The 17000-nt window shown below is 38.3% G+C and overlaps 1 protein-coding gene across 1 annotated transcript in view; it reads right to left on the reverse strand.

The window, feature by feature from the left end:
• Window positions 1–17000, reverse strand: part of SEMA3C (semaphorin 3C) — a 116286-nt gene that overhangs the window by 8795 nt on the left and 90491 nt on the right. The window contains exons 13-15 of the mRNA XM_053978120.1: window positions 6686–6774; window positions 4502–4543; window positions 3058–3215 (exon numbers count right to left, since the gene is read on the reverse strand). Of these exons, the coding sequence (XP_053834095.1) occupies window positions 3058–3215; window positions 4502–4543; window positions 6686–6774 (289 nt within the window). The remainder of the gene's footprint in view (window positions 1–3057; window positions 3216–4501; window positions 4544–6685; window positions 6775–17000) is intronic.

Consider the following 17000-nt stretch of genomic DNA (forward strand, 5'->3'; position numbering starts at 1 on the left):
ATAAAACAGGTGCAGTTTTTGTAGGCAAAGCAGTTTTGCTGTGGAGGTTTAGGGATGGAAGGATGGGAGGTGATACATGAAAGACACCTCTGTTCACTCACAATGTTCAGCATTCAAAGCCAAAAGCCCCAGCTGGAACTCTTCATAAAGGCAAGCAGGTAACAATGAGATGCATAAGATTCATACTACTCATATCTGACACATTAGCATAAAATTATGATAAAGGGCATGTTCCCACCTCGATTTTAGCAAGCACTTTATTTTTGGTGCCTGCAGCCACCTTCATAGCAGAGTGACTGAAGTATTTATGCAGACTGGTGGAGAGCTAAGATTCTATTCTGTCTACTACTTGAAGAGGTGTGACTATTTCCAAAATACAATAAAACTCATCAAGTATCAGGATACTGCTTAATAGGGAATTTATTATATAATCTGGATAACAGATGTAAAATCATGATTCTGTAGCAAACTGTCTGGAGAGCTTACTGGGAATACTGGCATTTCAGTCCTCCTCAGCTAGCAAGTCAAAGCTCACAGAATTCAGTGCATGAAAAGCTGGTGCGCAATTTTTTTTTTTATTATTAAGATATATTATTTTCATTGCTAAGTATTGGGTAAGGTAGGTCAGCATTTATCAAGTTCAAGAAAAAATGCATTGGTGATAGATTGTTACAAATGGACACTGTTGGCAAATTAAACAGCTGTATTCTGAACCATGCACTAAGCACCTGAGGATCAAAAACCACAAAAAGCCCCTGGAGCTCCAGTACTACTGAGTGAAGGGTGACACAGCTACGGCCACATTATTGCAGGTAGTGCACAAAGAGAGAGTGTGCATAATCCCCTGTCACCTGATCCCTCACTGCACCGTTTGAAAAGGAACTATTTGAAAGGTGATGTTTCAAAGGAGTAATTACTGAAATTCCAAGTGTCGTTTTTATGTTTACCATCAAAAATATTTCATTTTATGCCTTGGGGTCTTAACCCTTGTGAACTATTTACATGAGTCAAGGGAGGCCATGAAGAATTTCTGAGTGAATGTCAGAGTTCTTATGCTACCATGAGCTGCTCCACACTGTCAGAGATGGCATGTTGCTTACATTAAGCAGTTCTGAGACTATAAACTTAGCACTTTGATATTTCTTTTTTTAAAAAAAGTGGTAGTTAGAAAATAAAAGCAATACCATAAGGTGTTTTGGGGTAAATTGATGTTGCATGAGGAACTACAGTAATTCACAGGAGACAGAAGTGTCAAAAGAAGCAAATAAGCAAATGAATACAGCAGAAACTACTGTCTAGACAATGGGATTTGGCTCTAATTACCAATGTTTTCTCCTTCATAATTTGCCTTGTTAGATAAAGAGACAACTCATTTCCTTCACATATGAAAACCAGATCTTTTTCCATACAGTTAGAGGTGTTTATTTTGGTTTGACATAAGGAGCAAATTGCAAACAAAATATCAGCAGGAAAGCAAGCCCCAGTGGAAATAACCCTGGGTGGGTGTATATAATGGGGATGGCAAACTGGAAACTGCACAGGCTGGGTGTATCTGACTGCTCCTTGTACCTTTTGGCAGCTATGTTACTGTAGGAGTTAGGTAGCCTGAGACTTGGGGATTTTCCTTTTCTTTCCTCCCCCATATTCTGACCTTTGTTCCATGGAAGTAAACAATGAGTTTGCGGACTGGTGGCTGAATATTCTCAGTGAAAGCAGTTAACAACCCCATGTACTCTACCAATTGCTACAGTTTGGACTTTACCTTGTAATCTCCGGTAAGGAATGAGTCAAGAACACTTTGCAGTAACAAAAACAATTGTCCAGGGGATGACATTATTATCAGCAGATCCAAGCTTTGCCTGGTTCTGTCAACTGTGTCCTTCTATGAGGGAACAGGAATAAAACCCAGTGACTGTATGTGGCTTTCTGCACCTTCAGCTCAGATACTGAGCACAGACACAGGTTTAGGTTGGATATCAAGAAAAGTTCTTTATCCAGAAGATGGCTGGGCATTGTAACAGGCTCCCCAGGGAAGTGGTCACAGCACCAAGCCTTGAAGTGTTTGGGTAATGCTTTCAGACACATGGTGTGATTCCTGGAGTGTCCTGTGCAGGGCAGGAGTTGCACTCAATGGTCCTGATGGTCCTTTCCTTCTCAGCATATTTCATTATTCTATGATTCTAGAATATGCAGTCTAAACCTCTTCTGGAATAACTTGAGGCTGTTTCCTCTTGTCCTTTTGCTTGTCACCTGAGAGAAGAGTCCAACCCCTGCTGGCTACAGCCTCCTTCCAGGTAGTTGTAGAAAGCATACATCTGAAAGATTTGTCCCCTCTGCAGTAACACTTCATTGTGTATTCTGTAGCTTTGTTTGTATATGAAGTGAAATCTTATTAAGACAAGAGTTCACTACAGCCTTCTGCTATTAAATATTTCCCCTGGGAGGAAGGAAGAGACTCTTGTTTTGCATAAGATTATGAGATGGACTATTAGTTCTGCTGCAAATTAAACAGAAATTGCTTTCCCTGTCTGCTTTAATAAACCTCATGTCAAAAAACCCAAATCCACAGGCATTACATGGAAATCACATTTGCCTAAAATTTTCCTGAAAATAATTCTTCTCACTTAGGAGCAAATGAGGAACAAAAACATATAAATGATTTTATTCCTCAGACAGCCTGAGAGATATTTTGCTGTATTTAGGGCTATCATAATTACATCCATAGTAAGTAATTGAATTTAAATGAAGGGAACAAATGTCTCACTGATTTTGTGTGTGTGAGACAGAAAGATTAATATTTATGATTAAGAACATTTTTTTTCCTTTTCTTTTTTTTCCCATCAATTACTTTAAATATGAAAAGCCAAGCTCTTTACCATACACTCTTGCAGCATACAATCCTAGGTGATTAATAACTCCAAGCACAACAGCTATGGGGGTATTGTTTTGTACATGCTCATGAAAGGAATGACATCCCACTTCTCCATCACATCACAATGCTCAGAACAAAAGCCATCTTCCCTTGCAAACTTCACTGGCACACTTAATACTGCTTACCTTTTCCCTGTGGGATAAAACCTGGAGCAGGAGCTGCCATCCCAGGCGCAGTATGGGTCTCGGGCTAGGCAGCAGTCAGCACAGGCTGTCCCATAAATGTGGCAGCGATGCAAGGAGACCTGGGTGACTCCTTCATCTGAGCTCACATACAACTGTTGCTGCAGGAGGAAATGGGAAGATTTAGTTCACATGTGGAGGAGTTTCACCCAAGACCTGGCTAACACACCCAAAAAGCCTTTCAATTAATTTTGGAATTAACTCAAGACCAAGAGGGGAGCCAAAAATACATATAAAGTCAAGATGAACAGAAATCTCCCAGGTGAACAGGCATATATTATTTCCACCTTCCTGCTAGAAAGCAGCTAGAAACACTGAGGAATGTTAAAGGTTTTTCAGACATTGAGTGTCATTGTTCTGTCCTGGGGCAGACATGCTGACTTAATATTGCTCAGATTTGAGAACTTGGTTCTTATTCAGTGAGGATTATTGGCTCAAGCCTTTGAACTAAGTATTTTCTCTGCACACAGTCACTTTAATAAATATTATGCAGTTCCTAGTTGGATCCTCCAGTGCATACGTTTCCAAGATGTAAAACCTAGAGATTATGTTGAGGCTTACGGCCAGATTCTGATAGCCTTATATACCTGGAAAAATAAGCCAAGAGAACTCTCACAATAAATCACAGTTTTTGCAAGAGAAGTTCAAAGGGAGTAGATCATTACCAAAATCTGGGTCAAAATGACTGCTTTACTCAAAAAACAATTAATAATTCTAAAAAATATAAATTAATATTGAACAAAACCCTTCGAAATTCCTTTGATCTTCTTGCCATAAAAATGAAAAAGCATACTGAAATCGAGTTAGTGAATAATATTTACTTAGTAGTAGCTTTGTAAAATATTGAGCAACATCTTGCTTGCAAATCCATAGAATACACATTTTTAGCTTTTGTGTTAAGCGTTTCAGCAGAAATCCTCTCAGCTGTTTTCATCATTCTTATTGCTATTGTTTATTACTACTAAACAAACATGCACAATTGCACCATGGACCCAACGGCCAACACTGTGCCTTTTTTTACACTGATCAGACAGACTTCCAAGGAAAAATTTCGATTTGGGACTTTAGAGAAAAAGACAGGGAGGGTGAATTTCCTCTCTCAGTATTTTTTTTGATTCCTTAACTGTAAATCAAAACAACAAGAATCCTGACACTTTCAGTTAATTAGAAATTATACTGAAATTATAATGAATAGAAATTGTTTTATTTTAGTGGCTTAGTGGAAGGGCATATAAACAGCTCCTGCAAATGTCAGTCAAGTTTTCTGTACTTGTTATGGAAAATTCACCTATAATTTAGTGTGCTCCACAAGCACTGATATTCTAACATCTAAGTCAATTTGCTTCTCAGTTAATAAGCACTAAGCAGGCATTCCACTTTGTCTTACCTTTTTAGATGAAATCTTCATTGTTGTTATAGGAGAATTACTCTGAAAGACAGAGTTACAAACCATTGTCAAGAACTCTGTCCCAAAACTGATATTTGAAAGTCACCAAAACCTAAGTCATATCTAAGAAAACTATGCATTTTTATATCCTGGAAAGGGAGCACTCACTCCTACTAAGTACTGCTATTTTCGGAACTAAACAAATGACATTTAAACAATCAATGTCTCACAAAATATATTGCTGAAACTCAACCACATTATGATTACACATATATAAAAGGTTTTTGTACACTTATAATTAACCTGCATCTGTGCTATCTCAGAAATAAAGGAGTCATTACTTTAACTTTGGAATAAGAAATGTTTTGTCTTTAATGATGATAAGGAAAAATCAAATAGCTCATGAATAAAATAAAAAAAAATCAAATAGCTCATAAATAAAATAGCTCATGAATATTTACCACATGATCCAGATAAGAATACAAAATCCTTTTCTTACAAATTATCTACAGTGCATACAGTTTGGTTACCATGCAACATATACATTCAGATTGTCAATGACTAGATTCTTTTAAAATGGCATGAGTATACTTGAACATTTCTTTCCCAGAGACAGTACTGTATACTACTGTGTGTCATCATGCAGTCTATTAATGTCTGTGTCCAAATCAAATATTAAAGAGCTGGAAAAGGATTTGTTACTTTTCTTGCCTTAAGTTGTTATGTTCATCCAAACAAGTGATAAAATCGATGGTAATAAAAATGCTCAGCGTTTTTTTACGATTCAACATTTGCTCAGTCACAAAGGAAAGCCATAACAGTGGGCTAGGATTAATTGCAGATGACCACAACACAGCAGGGAGGTCAGGACTAGAAAATCTGGCTGTGAATCATGTGAATTGGCAAAGGTTTGGAGAAGTTTAGAGCTGCTTCATGAACTGTTCAGAGTCTGCAGGTCAAATGCAACATTGGACCTGATGCCACATTCTCCTTTCCTTGTTTACTCTGGAAGAGGATCTCTTCTTTGCTACCCTTGATAAAAAAGCACAGGGCCCATGACTTCATCCCTGCTCTCTTGGAGAGTCTCTAGCATCATGATGCCACACAGATTGTAACAGCAGAAATTATGATATCATGGTTTTTAGTGTTCAGGATAAAAAGGTCTGTGCATAGAGGCCCAGAAGCTAGGCTTAGGCTGAGATTCCTCTCAGCCCACCTATTTTCGTGCTGTATTAATTTATGTTTCAGTAAATGGAATCTGCACTATCTTGGTGAAGAGTGTGTTTTATATAAATATCATTCACACATATCTTTTTTAGCAGGAAGTCTTCAATGAAAGCTAGGAAGACTAGCTATGCCTTTATGAGTATTAACACAGATGCCTTTATGAGTGTTCCTTTTCTTAAGGAAACTGTTAATGCTGCCTCAATAAAGAAGCTTAAATTTTCCTTTTTGTATTCTGTTAATAAAATAGAGAAAAGGCCATGACAAAATCCTTAACTAAGTTTATAGACACATACTACCACTTGCCCCAAGACTACTGTTTAATGAATAGCCCATCCAAATATTTGAGAGGGGTTTTTCAACATGAGGATGAACATTTTCTTTAGGTTATTACAACTGTTACATGCCAGAGTGATTGACAGAGCCTATTCCTTTATCTCCCTGTAGTTTTTGTGTTTCTTTTCAGCTTATGTTCTTTTAAACTTGTTGCTTTCTTGACTGCAGAGGCATGTGACTTTGAAGAACAGGAGTTAAGCAAAAACAACACTAATTTGATTTCATTTTGCGACTGAGAACTAGGAAGATCTTCAGATAATCAAAGTACAGAAATCTGAAATTCCAACCATACGCAACAGCCTCTCTAGTGATGCCAATGATAAAAGTCTCCTTCTGGAAGCCATTATAACATGACCTCCTAAAAACCTGATTATCAAAATCCTTCTAGTAAGTATACCAACATAAAAAATAGGCAACTGAAATATAGGAGAAGAAAAGGGCTTCAGCTAGCTCTAGCCTTCATAACAGTCAACGTTTTGTAATCTTCATGCGGTTTTCAAACTGACAGCATGCACAGTTACTTGATCTTTTACCAAATCACAGTTGCCCTTGCCAAAGTCTGTTAGAACAAAGTGTTTGTGTGAACATACACACTGCAAAAACAAAAGAAGGAGAAAGCCAAACCTGAAAAACCTCCATCTCTTCCAAAATGAGTTCTCCACTTGCAGAGAAGTTGGTGGGTAGGACAACAACTTTTTGCACGGTTCCTTGATCTATAGGTGAGAACAAGTGAGACCACGTAACACAGAGAGGGAGAAATAAAAAAGCAGATTAACCTTCATTAATTATAAAAGGAAACCATCTAAGCAAGCACTATGACACAGAGAAAGGTAAGAAATGTTCAGTAATTTCTATGGTTTGGAGTCAGTAAGAATGATGAGATGATTCCTTATACAGGAATACTATCACAGTATTATTCTCATATATGAACATAAGTCATGATAAGATTGGAGTTATTACCATTACTGTTACCATTCTATACAAACAGATCAATCAAAATCAGTATATTCTGTTCTGGTACAGACACACAGAGGCAGAATTTATCCTAATGATCTTAAACTAAAACACAATATAAACAGGTAAAAGGGAGCTACTGCAGGATGTGAAATATTCATATCCTATAATAAAATACCAAGATAACTGATGACATGAATGGTAAAACTCCCAAAGAATAACTCCACCTAGAGGTAAACACACTAAGATGAAAGCTTTTTTTAATGAAATTAAAACAATAATCAAGTACATTATATATTGGTAGGAATTAATATTTTGCTCTGTAATATAAAAAGAAAAAGGTAAAGATATTTTAGCTATTGTATCATGGTTTCCCTCTCAAAATACAGTTCCAAGGCTCACAAATCCACTCAGAACAAAAGAGTAAGTAGAAATATGTGGCAATGACAGTGTTTTTGCAGCGTAGATGTGATGAGTGAGACCAAAAGAGAATTTGTGATTAGTTTTCCAAATTTCTTATGTGGAAAGGAAACGTGTGATGAAGAGGTCCATCTGTGAAGGCTCTTACAGGCTGGGACAGCCACTGAAGTATTTGTGATGTGGCAGAAAAGGCAGACCGTGGAATAATCACAAGAATGAGCATTTTAACTTGGAAAAAGCACACAGAATTCCTCTTACATAAAAGACCTAGAAACTAGACTGAGTAGAATATATCTATCTGCTCAGTACTGATTCTGAGGAATGAGAACGCATGGTACAGGTTCTTTTCAGCCTTCAAAAGTTTTAAGAGCAATGTAGAGTTGTGCAGTTGATAGAACATTAGCATAGCACAAAATAGGCAAGTATCTACACTTATTAGGAAATTTCAGTTTCCTGTTTGGTAATTCATAATGAACACAATGTAAGCTGAAAAAGTTCAATTTTATTTTTGCTTTAAGCTCAGTGACTAAATTCTATAGCTAGAGCTGCAGGGTAAGATGATTACTTTAAGTAATTTACATCTCCTTATTTCACTCAAGGAAGCCAGACACCACCACCAACACCACTACTACTACTACTACTACTACTACTACTACTACTACTACTACTGCTACTACTTCTACTACTAGCTGTTGTTGTTGCTATTATTATTACTAAAAAAAAAAAAAAGCTTTAAAGCCAGAATATTAATATTTAATCACTTGAGCACACACAAAGAGCACATTGCAGTATTTTGTCTTAAAAAAAAAAAAAGAAGGAAAAGAGAAACTGAAAGCTGACAAGACTTAAAAATGTGTAGTATCAAGGGTACATACTCAGGGCATGTTAGGCATGAATTTTTCATGAGAATTTCCCACGGAGACATTTATTCTCATTATACAATGGCATGATAAAACAGTTCCTTCTGAAGAAATTTCACTGAAACCAAATCTTGTTATAGCACAGCTGTGGTCTAGCCTGGGTGCCAGTATTAGCTAAGCTATGACAACCTGAGAGAGATTTACTAACTGCCAGGACCCACTGAAGTGTTAAACTGCTGCAGATGCCTCCCTCAGAGGAAAGGAGAAAGGGCTTGTGTGTATTTCTTCTCCTACTTAAGGGAATAACCCGCTCACACATGTACATGGCTTCAGTCCAGTCTACCACTGCTTCTTTGCATTCTTTTATCAATTCTCTCTCTCTAACATTAGACTCTACCTTACAAAATAATCAGAAGTGCAGGAAGGAATTGAAGCCTTTTGTGGTGTTTTTTTGAAGCTGCCTGCAAAGTGTCAAGTACCTGTAACCCTGACATACAGGGCACTAAGCATGTTGACAGTGACCTTACCTGCAAAGGAATGTAAGGCTGCTGAGCCTCTGAAGAACCGGTTTATGTCAATGATCCATTAGCACATACCACACATTTAAAATTCCTGCATTGTCATGAGTCCTCAAACAGTGCCCCAAACTGAAATCAGAACCTGAGGGGAGATTTTATCCTGGGCATGGGCGCAGAAAATACCGATAATGCCTGACGCCAAGTCCTTGTGTCCTAATAACCTCTCCTATTTGTAAAGCAGTTCCTATCTACCTTTTTGTCACACCCCAGAAGAACACACAGAGTGAAGGACTGTTTACTTTCGTATTCAACCCCTTTGACTCAGTATTTTAGCATTTGCTTTGACTCAGTATTGTATCATGATGGACAAATCCTTGTAGAAAGGAATGTTCCATTGTTTTAAAGAAGACTTAATACAATGTTTAAAATAAATATTCAAGTAGGCAATAGAAAGCTGCTGATTAAATAAAATTTCTTAAAGCAAGGGATTCTATTAGTCTGTACAAATATATCCCTCTCTGTACACCTATATAGAAACACTTCCAATAATACACAGCTTATAGGCTATAGTTCTCCCATTTCTTCTAAAAATAGTCTTGCTATTGTTGCTCAGGCTTTTCATTAATAAATGAAAAGCGAATATTTGTCCCCAAACCCCACTTTTTATTTCTTTCTCAGCAGCTGTCTCCACTATAAACACAAACTTGTATCTGACAAATCAAGTCACTTACATGTGTTCACATAGAAAGCTTATGCTATACTTGAGTTTTATCGAAAATCTCATTTGATTATTTCTGCTAATGGCAAAAAAGTGAACTAAATTCCCTGGGTCAGAAGAAAGGATGAAGCACTGTGCACTGCAGGACACTTATGCAACGCAGTGTCTGAGCTATTTCTGAGTGCATTTCAGAAGAGAAAATATTTTATCCTGTAAATCAGGCATAAGAGATCATCAAACAAGTGCAAGTGAAATTTTTTCAAGTTTGGTCAATGTATGAAATTAGAAGGTAATCCTCTAAAATTCATAAAAATGAACAATATGGTTTCCTTCGCTATTTATTTGTTCCTTCCTGAAATCCACTTGAAAACAGTTCTCCATTGCTATGATTTTACATAGTCATGAAAAAGTTACTATGTTTCTAGAATATCAACCTGCCATTAACAATGAAGAAGCAGATTTTTGCTCACCACTTTCCTAATTCTTCACTGGGAGCTGTTTGCAGCCTTGCATCAGCTCAGCAGTCTGTAAATCAAGGGGAGATGGACAAACAAAAGGGAATCCTCCTCAAGCTGACAGCAAGAGGACAGAAGCAACTCAAAATGCTTTTCCATTTAAACCTGCTTAATAAATGCAGGTGTCCCAGCTTGACATTAGAGACAATGACACTGAGATCACATTGCCTCAGACTGAGAAAGTGGGAACAGCAAGGGAGGAAAGTGCAGGTTAAAAAAACGGTGTAGAATGTATTCAGAGTGGGAAATAAATGAAGAAGGAAGGCATTCCAATAAATGGAATGGAACCTAAGAGGCAAAGCATCATCATCAAATATAATAATATTTCTTGAAATGCAAGGCATGATTCTGGACTGATATTAATCAGCTAAGTTTCATCAATACCACTTAGACTGTGCCTGATTACATTTATTCCTAATCTGCCTGACCATGGGCAATGGAAAAAGCAAAGCTTAATGAAAAGACATGAAAAATACAGAGGTTTTTGGCTGAATCAGAAGGTCTGAATATAAAACTCATTCTCTGAATTTTGACTAGTTTTTATTTCCCCAGCTCTAAGTGAACACTGCAGCTGTCAGTAATGTGAGCCTCAAAGAGAGCCAGGACCCATTTACCCCTGAGCCACATCACATGGACAAACTGAACTACAAATAAAACCCCCAAATTTTCCACATCATAAAAAAATGACTGCAATACGCACCAACTTCTACTCTGATATGAGTTTTGAGAGGCTTCCTTCAGTTATCCCTACCCCTGATGTGTCTGACACTGCTGGAGACCCTCTAAAATCTTTTTCTCCACGTTTTACCTGTCAGCCTAAAGGCACCTAATTATTTCTGGTCTCTTATCTGAGTTGAAACTGATGTATACAAATAACCTTACGAATAAAAAAGAAAGCAAAAAGTTGATAGAATGTTTGAAATCTGTCTGTTTGAGAAAACGCTGAGGCTCAGCAGAGCACCTGAGAGGGTGGCAGGTTAGCAGTCAGGGCTGACAGCCATGTTCCCATGCTCTGTATCTGCTGTAACTCAAAGCTCCCACCACAGCCCCTAACCTCTCTGTGCTTAGTTCACTCATCTGTCAAATGGGCACAATTTTTTTTCCAGCTCATAATATCTCTGTGAAACTTCATAAAATTCAAGGTGTATCAAAGAACAAAAAAACAGATACAAATGCTCACACTTGAGGGTGAAGTTTCTGTATAGCCCCCACTCAGTCAATCTTTTGGGACACAGTGTGAGCTTGCTTGAATAAAACCTGAACAAGGGAAATGAAGCAGGTGGAGGTATGCCCTCTTAACTTACATATCACCTTAAAAGTCTGTGAAAAAGCTTTGGATGAACAGGTCAACAAAAGGTTATGAATGACTTGGGCACTATGACCAAGAGGAAGAAGGAAATTGTGTCTGACGCCTGTTGTGCCACTGTTGTGTAACATCATCTCCCCAACCTCACAGTCGCAAAGCTGCTGCCAGGAAAACTATGGGAGGCAAGCCTGCTCTTCTGACCAGATTATCTCTCGGTTAGAATCTGGAGATCATTTGGGTATTGCATTACTGGAGGCTACTGTTGTCAGCAAGGGTTAGTTTTCCAAAAAGACAGCCATCATACAACACCATGAAAATGAGTATTACAAACTTATGCTCTGGAGGCACTTAATGCATCTAGACTTTGAAAACAAATGTTTCATCAGAGAAGAAAAGATAATGAGAAACATCGATCAGCTTCATGCCACATCAGATGCATGTGGCTGACATTAATCATCTCAATAAGCCACACTGAAGTCTGTAGTGTCTTTTTATGACAGTAACTTAGATCTCTTTCCAGAAAAACATATCATATCTTGAGAGCAAGGAGCTGAAAAAAATCCCATTGGTGCCCATAGCTGTTTAATGTACCCAAGTCTGACCCAGACATTTAAATATTTTCGCAACACCAAGACCAATAAAAACCCCCTGTGAATAATCTTTTGGTTGTGCAATTTGTGTGTACTTTGACCAAAGGCTTTCGTGCTGAAAGCAGTAGGTGGCATGCTTAATAAATGAATATTAATTTCACGAATATGTTCTCATGGTGTTTTACTGCTGTCTTAAAATCCATAGAAAACCATCTACCAAAGGATGAACACAAAATATTGAAAGCTCAGGTTCTTAAGATATAACTGAAACAAGTAAATAAATCACAGTAGAACTCTAGGGTGAATCCAAAAAACTCAGGACTGAGTCCTGCCCCATCACAGAAAGGGAATAATTGAAACAGAACTCTAATCCTTGAACTCAAATTCTTGAACTGAATATGCTATTTCTCATTGCATAGAGAAGAAATACCATCAGCATTGCTCTAGCCAAATATGCAAATAAGTGATTATATTCTTTCCAAGTAAATTATCTCTTGGGTTTCTGTTTGGGAAGACAAGGTAGGTAGACAGCACTCTTCTCTTGCAGCACTGCTTACTACCAGTATAGACTTGCTCCTTACTCCAAGTCAGCTCACGCCAGACAGGGGTAAAGAGATCCCTTAGAGAAGACCTAACAAAACTAGCAACTTTTGTGAAGCATTTTGGGAGTCTTTGTGTTTAAAAGCACAGGAAAAACAGGAGATTGTAATCATTTGAAAACCATGGAATGCCACACGAACAATGTCTGTCCCTGGGATTTATTTTGTTTGCTATGCAGGTAAGCAAGGGAGAAAAGCAGTGCAGGGTATGGAGCAGCCCCTGTGAGCACAGCACTTGTCTGGTGGAGCAAAGGGAACACTACATTTAGTTCACACCAAGGTGAAAAAATTACAGAACTGCCTATGCCCTCCTGTGCCACAGCTACATGACGAAAACCACTGGGGTTGTTGGAGCTCTGTACTTCTGTTATTCTTCACTTGCATTCAGGAACTGATTTATTACTAAGGCTATAGAGGAGGAAGAGAGGAAAAGCTAAACATTTTGTGTGCTTTGCATCTGGCAAGACATAAAACACTCTGATTTCAAGCATGAGACAGGTCACTGACAGTGACAGACATGGCTGGAAACATCTCAGTTCAGCAGCAGTAACTCATCATTTGAGCTGAGTGTAATTGTCACCAGGTGTCAAGTCCCATTGTCTCTGGCTGTGGGGCTCCAGGCTCCCAAGGAAATTATCACATGAAATTCTCCTATACAATGTGGTTTTTGCATTTGCTGGGATGAACTGACACCAAAGCAAATCCCCTCTGCATTCCTTCTGACACTTAATATCTCTATCAAATCCTCCTGAGTCTCACAGAAAGCAGAGAATAAAGAAAACAAGTTTCTCCTCTCAGTGGCTGAAACTTGATCACTTTTATTTTAAAGGGCTGAGAAATGCAGTAACTTGCATTGCAACGATTTCTTTGGAGGAAGACCTTGTAAGGTATTAATGTCCTGTGCCCTGCTCAGGAAGAATAATACCTGCCCTCCATTGTGGTATCCATCTCACTAGAAAGCAGAAAATGATCCTTGTCTTCAGTGTGATGAAGAAGATAAAGCAATGAGTACAAGTATCAAGAGGTGCACTTTCTGTATCTGATCCATAATGGGTCCTGTGCTGGTACACAGAGGAGACTAACATAAGAACAGCCTGAGGTATGTTTAGTTTTCAACAGTTCATGTGTGTATATGAGGCCACATTGATCACCTAAAAACAGTCAGATGCTCATCAAAGGATAAAATGAAATTACCTATTACCTAAATGTTTACCTCTTGCAGAGTTATTAAAATGCTTACTATCAATTTGTGATTTCAAGGACATTTCAGCTTTTCAATAGTTTTCTACCTTTAACAATCATTGCTATATTAATAATCTATATGGTCTGGGAACTTATGTCTCAATCTTTTCCACTAACCTTCAGTAGAATTTACTTCTAAATAACATTAGGTGTTTACAGACCATTTTAAAACAATGGCACCACTATACATTGAAAAAAAAAAAAAAAGTTCATTTGAAAGATCTGCACTAGTCTACCAATCTATTACTTTGACTAAACATAGTGATTTGTCAAGGAAGAAAACTAACAGTAAAGTAACACCTCTCTTTTACCAAGTTTTCTTGTGCAGTTGTATAACAAGAGTAGGGATGCTCTCTATCAACACTTCCAATACTTCTATAGTGGAAGAAGACTTCTGCAGGAAAGGAGAAAAATATCCTAACAGCTCACAAAGTCAAAAATTGTATCTGCATTAATTAAACTAAACAGAAAATGTGGGTTTGTGTTAGTGGTGGGGAGAGGGAAAGAAGAAGAAGAACCCACCTTGTAGAAAGCCCTGTCCTATTTAGGTTAATTTAGTATTTTCCAACAGCTGCAGCTAGGAAAGAGTCAAGAATACCTTAAAACTCATTTATCAATTTCCAGCCAAGAAAACAAAAATGCCCAGATCAATGCCATGACTATGCCTTATCATATACTAAGTATTCACTCTGCATCAGATGGAGACTTGGTAAAGGTTTGTGGAAAAACACAGAATCATAGAATCGTTTAGGCTGGGAAAGACCTGAAGGAACACCAGTTGGGACCAGTCACCAGCTGGATGTAACCCCATTCCCCTCCACTCCCTGGGCCCAGCTGTCCAGCCAGTTTTATCCCCAGTGAACAGTGCTCCCATCCAGGCCATGATCAGCCAGTTTCTCCAGGAGAATGCTGTGGGAAATGGTGTCAAAGGCTTTACAAAAGTCCAGGCAGACAACACCCAGAGCCTTTCCCTCACCCACTGTGTGGATCACCTGGTCACAGAAGGAGCTCAGGCTGGTCAAGCAGGACCTGCCTTTCACAAACCCATGCTGGCTGGGTCTGATCCCCTGGTTGTCCTGCACATGCCACGTGATGGCACTCAAGATGATCTGCTCCATAAGCTTCCCCAGCCATGAGGTCTGACTGACAAGTCTGTAGTTCCCCACAGCCTCCCTGTGGCCCTTCTTGTGGATGGGCATCATGTAACTTTCAATCAGCTGGGTCCTCCCCAGTTAGCCGGGACTGCTGCTAAATGATGGAAAGTGGTTTGGAGAGCACTCTGCCAGCTCCCTCAGTATCCTTGGGTGGATCCCATCCAGCTCCAAGGACTTGTGTGTGTCTTCTTGGATTATGGAAGCTTCATTCTCCTTCTTATTCCTGTCTTCCAACTCAGGAGATGGGAGCCTGCAGAACTGATCTTGCTACTAAAGACTGAGGCAAAGAAGTCATTAAGTACTTCAGCCTTTTCACTGTTTCCAGTAAAGGATACAAATTCTCCTTAACTCTCTCTTTGCTGCTAATGTATTTGTAGAAACATTTTTATTGCCTTTTACAGCAGTAACCAGATTGAGTTCTTGCTGGGCTTTAGCCCTTCTCATTTTCTCCATCCATAACTTTACATGAATTAAGTGGTTTTGTTTTCCTTTCACTGAACTGCAGAAACCTGTAGGACACATCTGCTGCAATCCCACACTCAAAGCAAGTCGTATTACAGCAAGCTGCTCAATGCTGTGTTTGTTGGGTTTTGAACTTTTGAGTCTCTGAAGATGGAGAATTCATAACTTCTCTGGATCCTTTTTCCACTATTTGATCATGTTGATAGCAAAAAACTTTTTCCTTTAAATCTTTTAGCATTGTTTCACATTGCAACTTGTGTGAAATCCCTCACCTTGGCACTGAGCACCTTGAGAAGAGTCCGCATCTGTTTTTTTCCCCACTAGGTAGTTGTACCCACTCATTTGATACTTGTCAACAGCATTAAGGTCTCCCCTTAGCTTTCCATGAATAAACCCATTTTCTCAGCTTTTTCTCATATATCACATCACATAGTCCCTCAACTGATCTTGCTCCATTGGGTCAATGTTTTCTTTGTACTGGTGAGCCCACAGCTGGGCACAGTACTTCCAACAGGAGCCAAATACAGGAAAAAATAATTTCCATCAATCTGTTTGCTGGATACACTTCTGCACATACAGCACAGTGTGCAGTTGGCCTCCTTTGGCACATAGGCACTCTGCTGATTTTGATAGTTGAAGAGATTTTTCTGAGTGAAGAGAGTTACTTTTAATCCTTTCCTTATAGAAGCCTGACATTATTAAGAGACTTTTGAGCACCCACTTCCTAAATCTAATATAACAATATGGTTATTCCCAGCCCCATGTGAGTTTGTTGGCAGACTTAGTTATTGTACAAGCAGAAAATAATCGGGGCCCCAGTAATATGTGAACCATAAAAGCAATACAAGCCATCTTTGAAATAATTTTCTGATGTTCAGACCTATATTTGTTCTCCTAGAGTTCTTTTCCTTTGTTCTACTTGAAAGTAAAAAAAGTAAAAAAGATTAGTCTTTGTGCCTATTGACCCCTAATGCCCTATTAAACCAGTGGGAGTTTCAGATGTGAGTGAGTCCTAGGGTCTAGTCAGAGTACCACTCTAGTTGTCTGCTTCAATCTAAAGTGTGTGATTCATATCAGAATATTTTAAAAATCTAAATTGATCAGTACAAGAATCACTTAACCTGTTCCCTGCAGACTTGTAGACATGTAACACCTGATTCAAATTTGATGTAAGTAAAAACAAAATATAGGTTATCTAAGACAGAAATTATTTTAGAATACTTGAATCAAGCTCTCTGTGTCCACTACTGCTAGGACTTCAACCATTTGTTTCTTTTTCTCTGCTAAGTACTTCCATGTTCCTACTGTTTTCTGGAGGAGTTGTTTCTGCCTTTGCAACATCTTGATCAGATCATGCTTTTCTTCAGATGTAACTTACACAGCATATATTAAATAATGATGATGAGAGTATAAAAAAAATTATAAAGCTAGATTTTGGTATTTTTTTCTTGTGTTACAGATCATCAAAATCTAATTTTGAATCATATTTTAGACAACTACATTCAAGAGAAGTATTATAATTTAGATCCAATAAAATATATACCGGTGTTGTTTTTATCTCAAAATTAAGATCAATACGTTGTACCTCTTGCACAAAATGA

This window comes from Vidua macroura, chromosome 5 (assembly GCF_024509145.1).
Source record: "Vidua macroura isolate BioBank_ID:100142 chromosome 5, ASM2450914v1, whole genome shotgun sequence".
Classification (NCBI taxonomy): domain Eukaryota; kingdom Metazoa; phylum Chordata; class Aves; order Passeriformes; family Viduidae; genus Vidua; species Vidua macroura.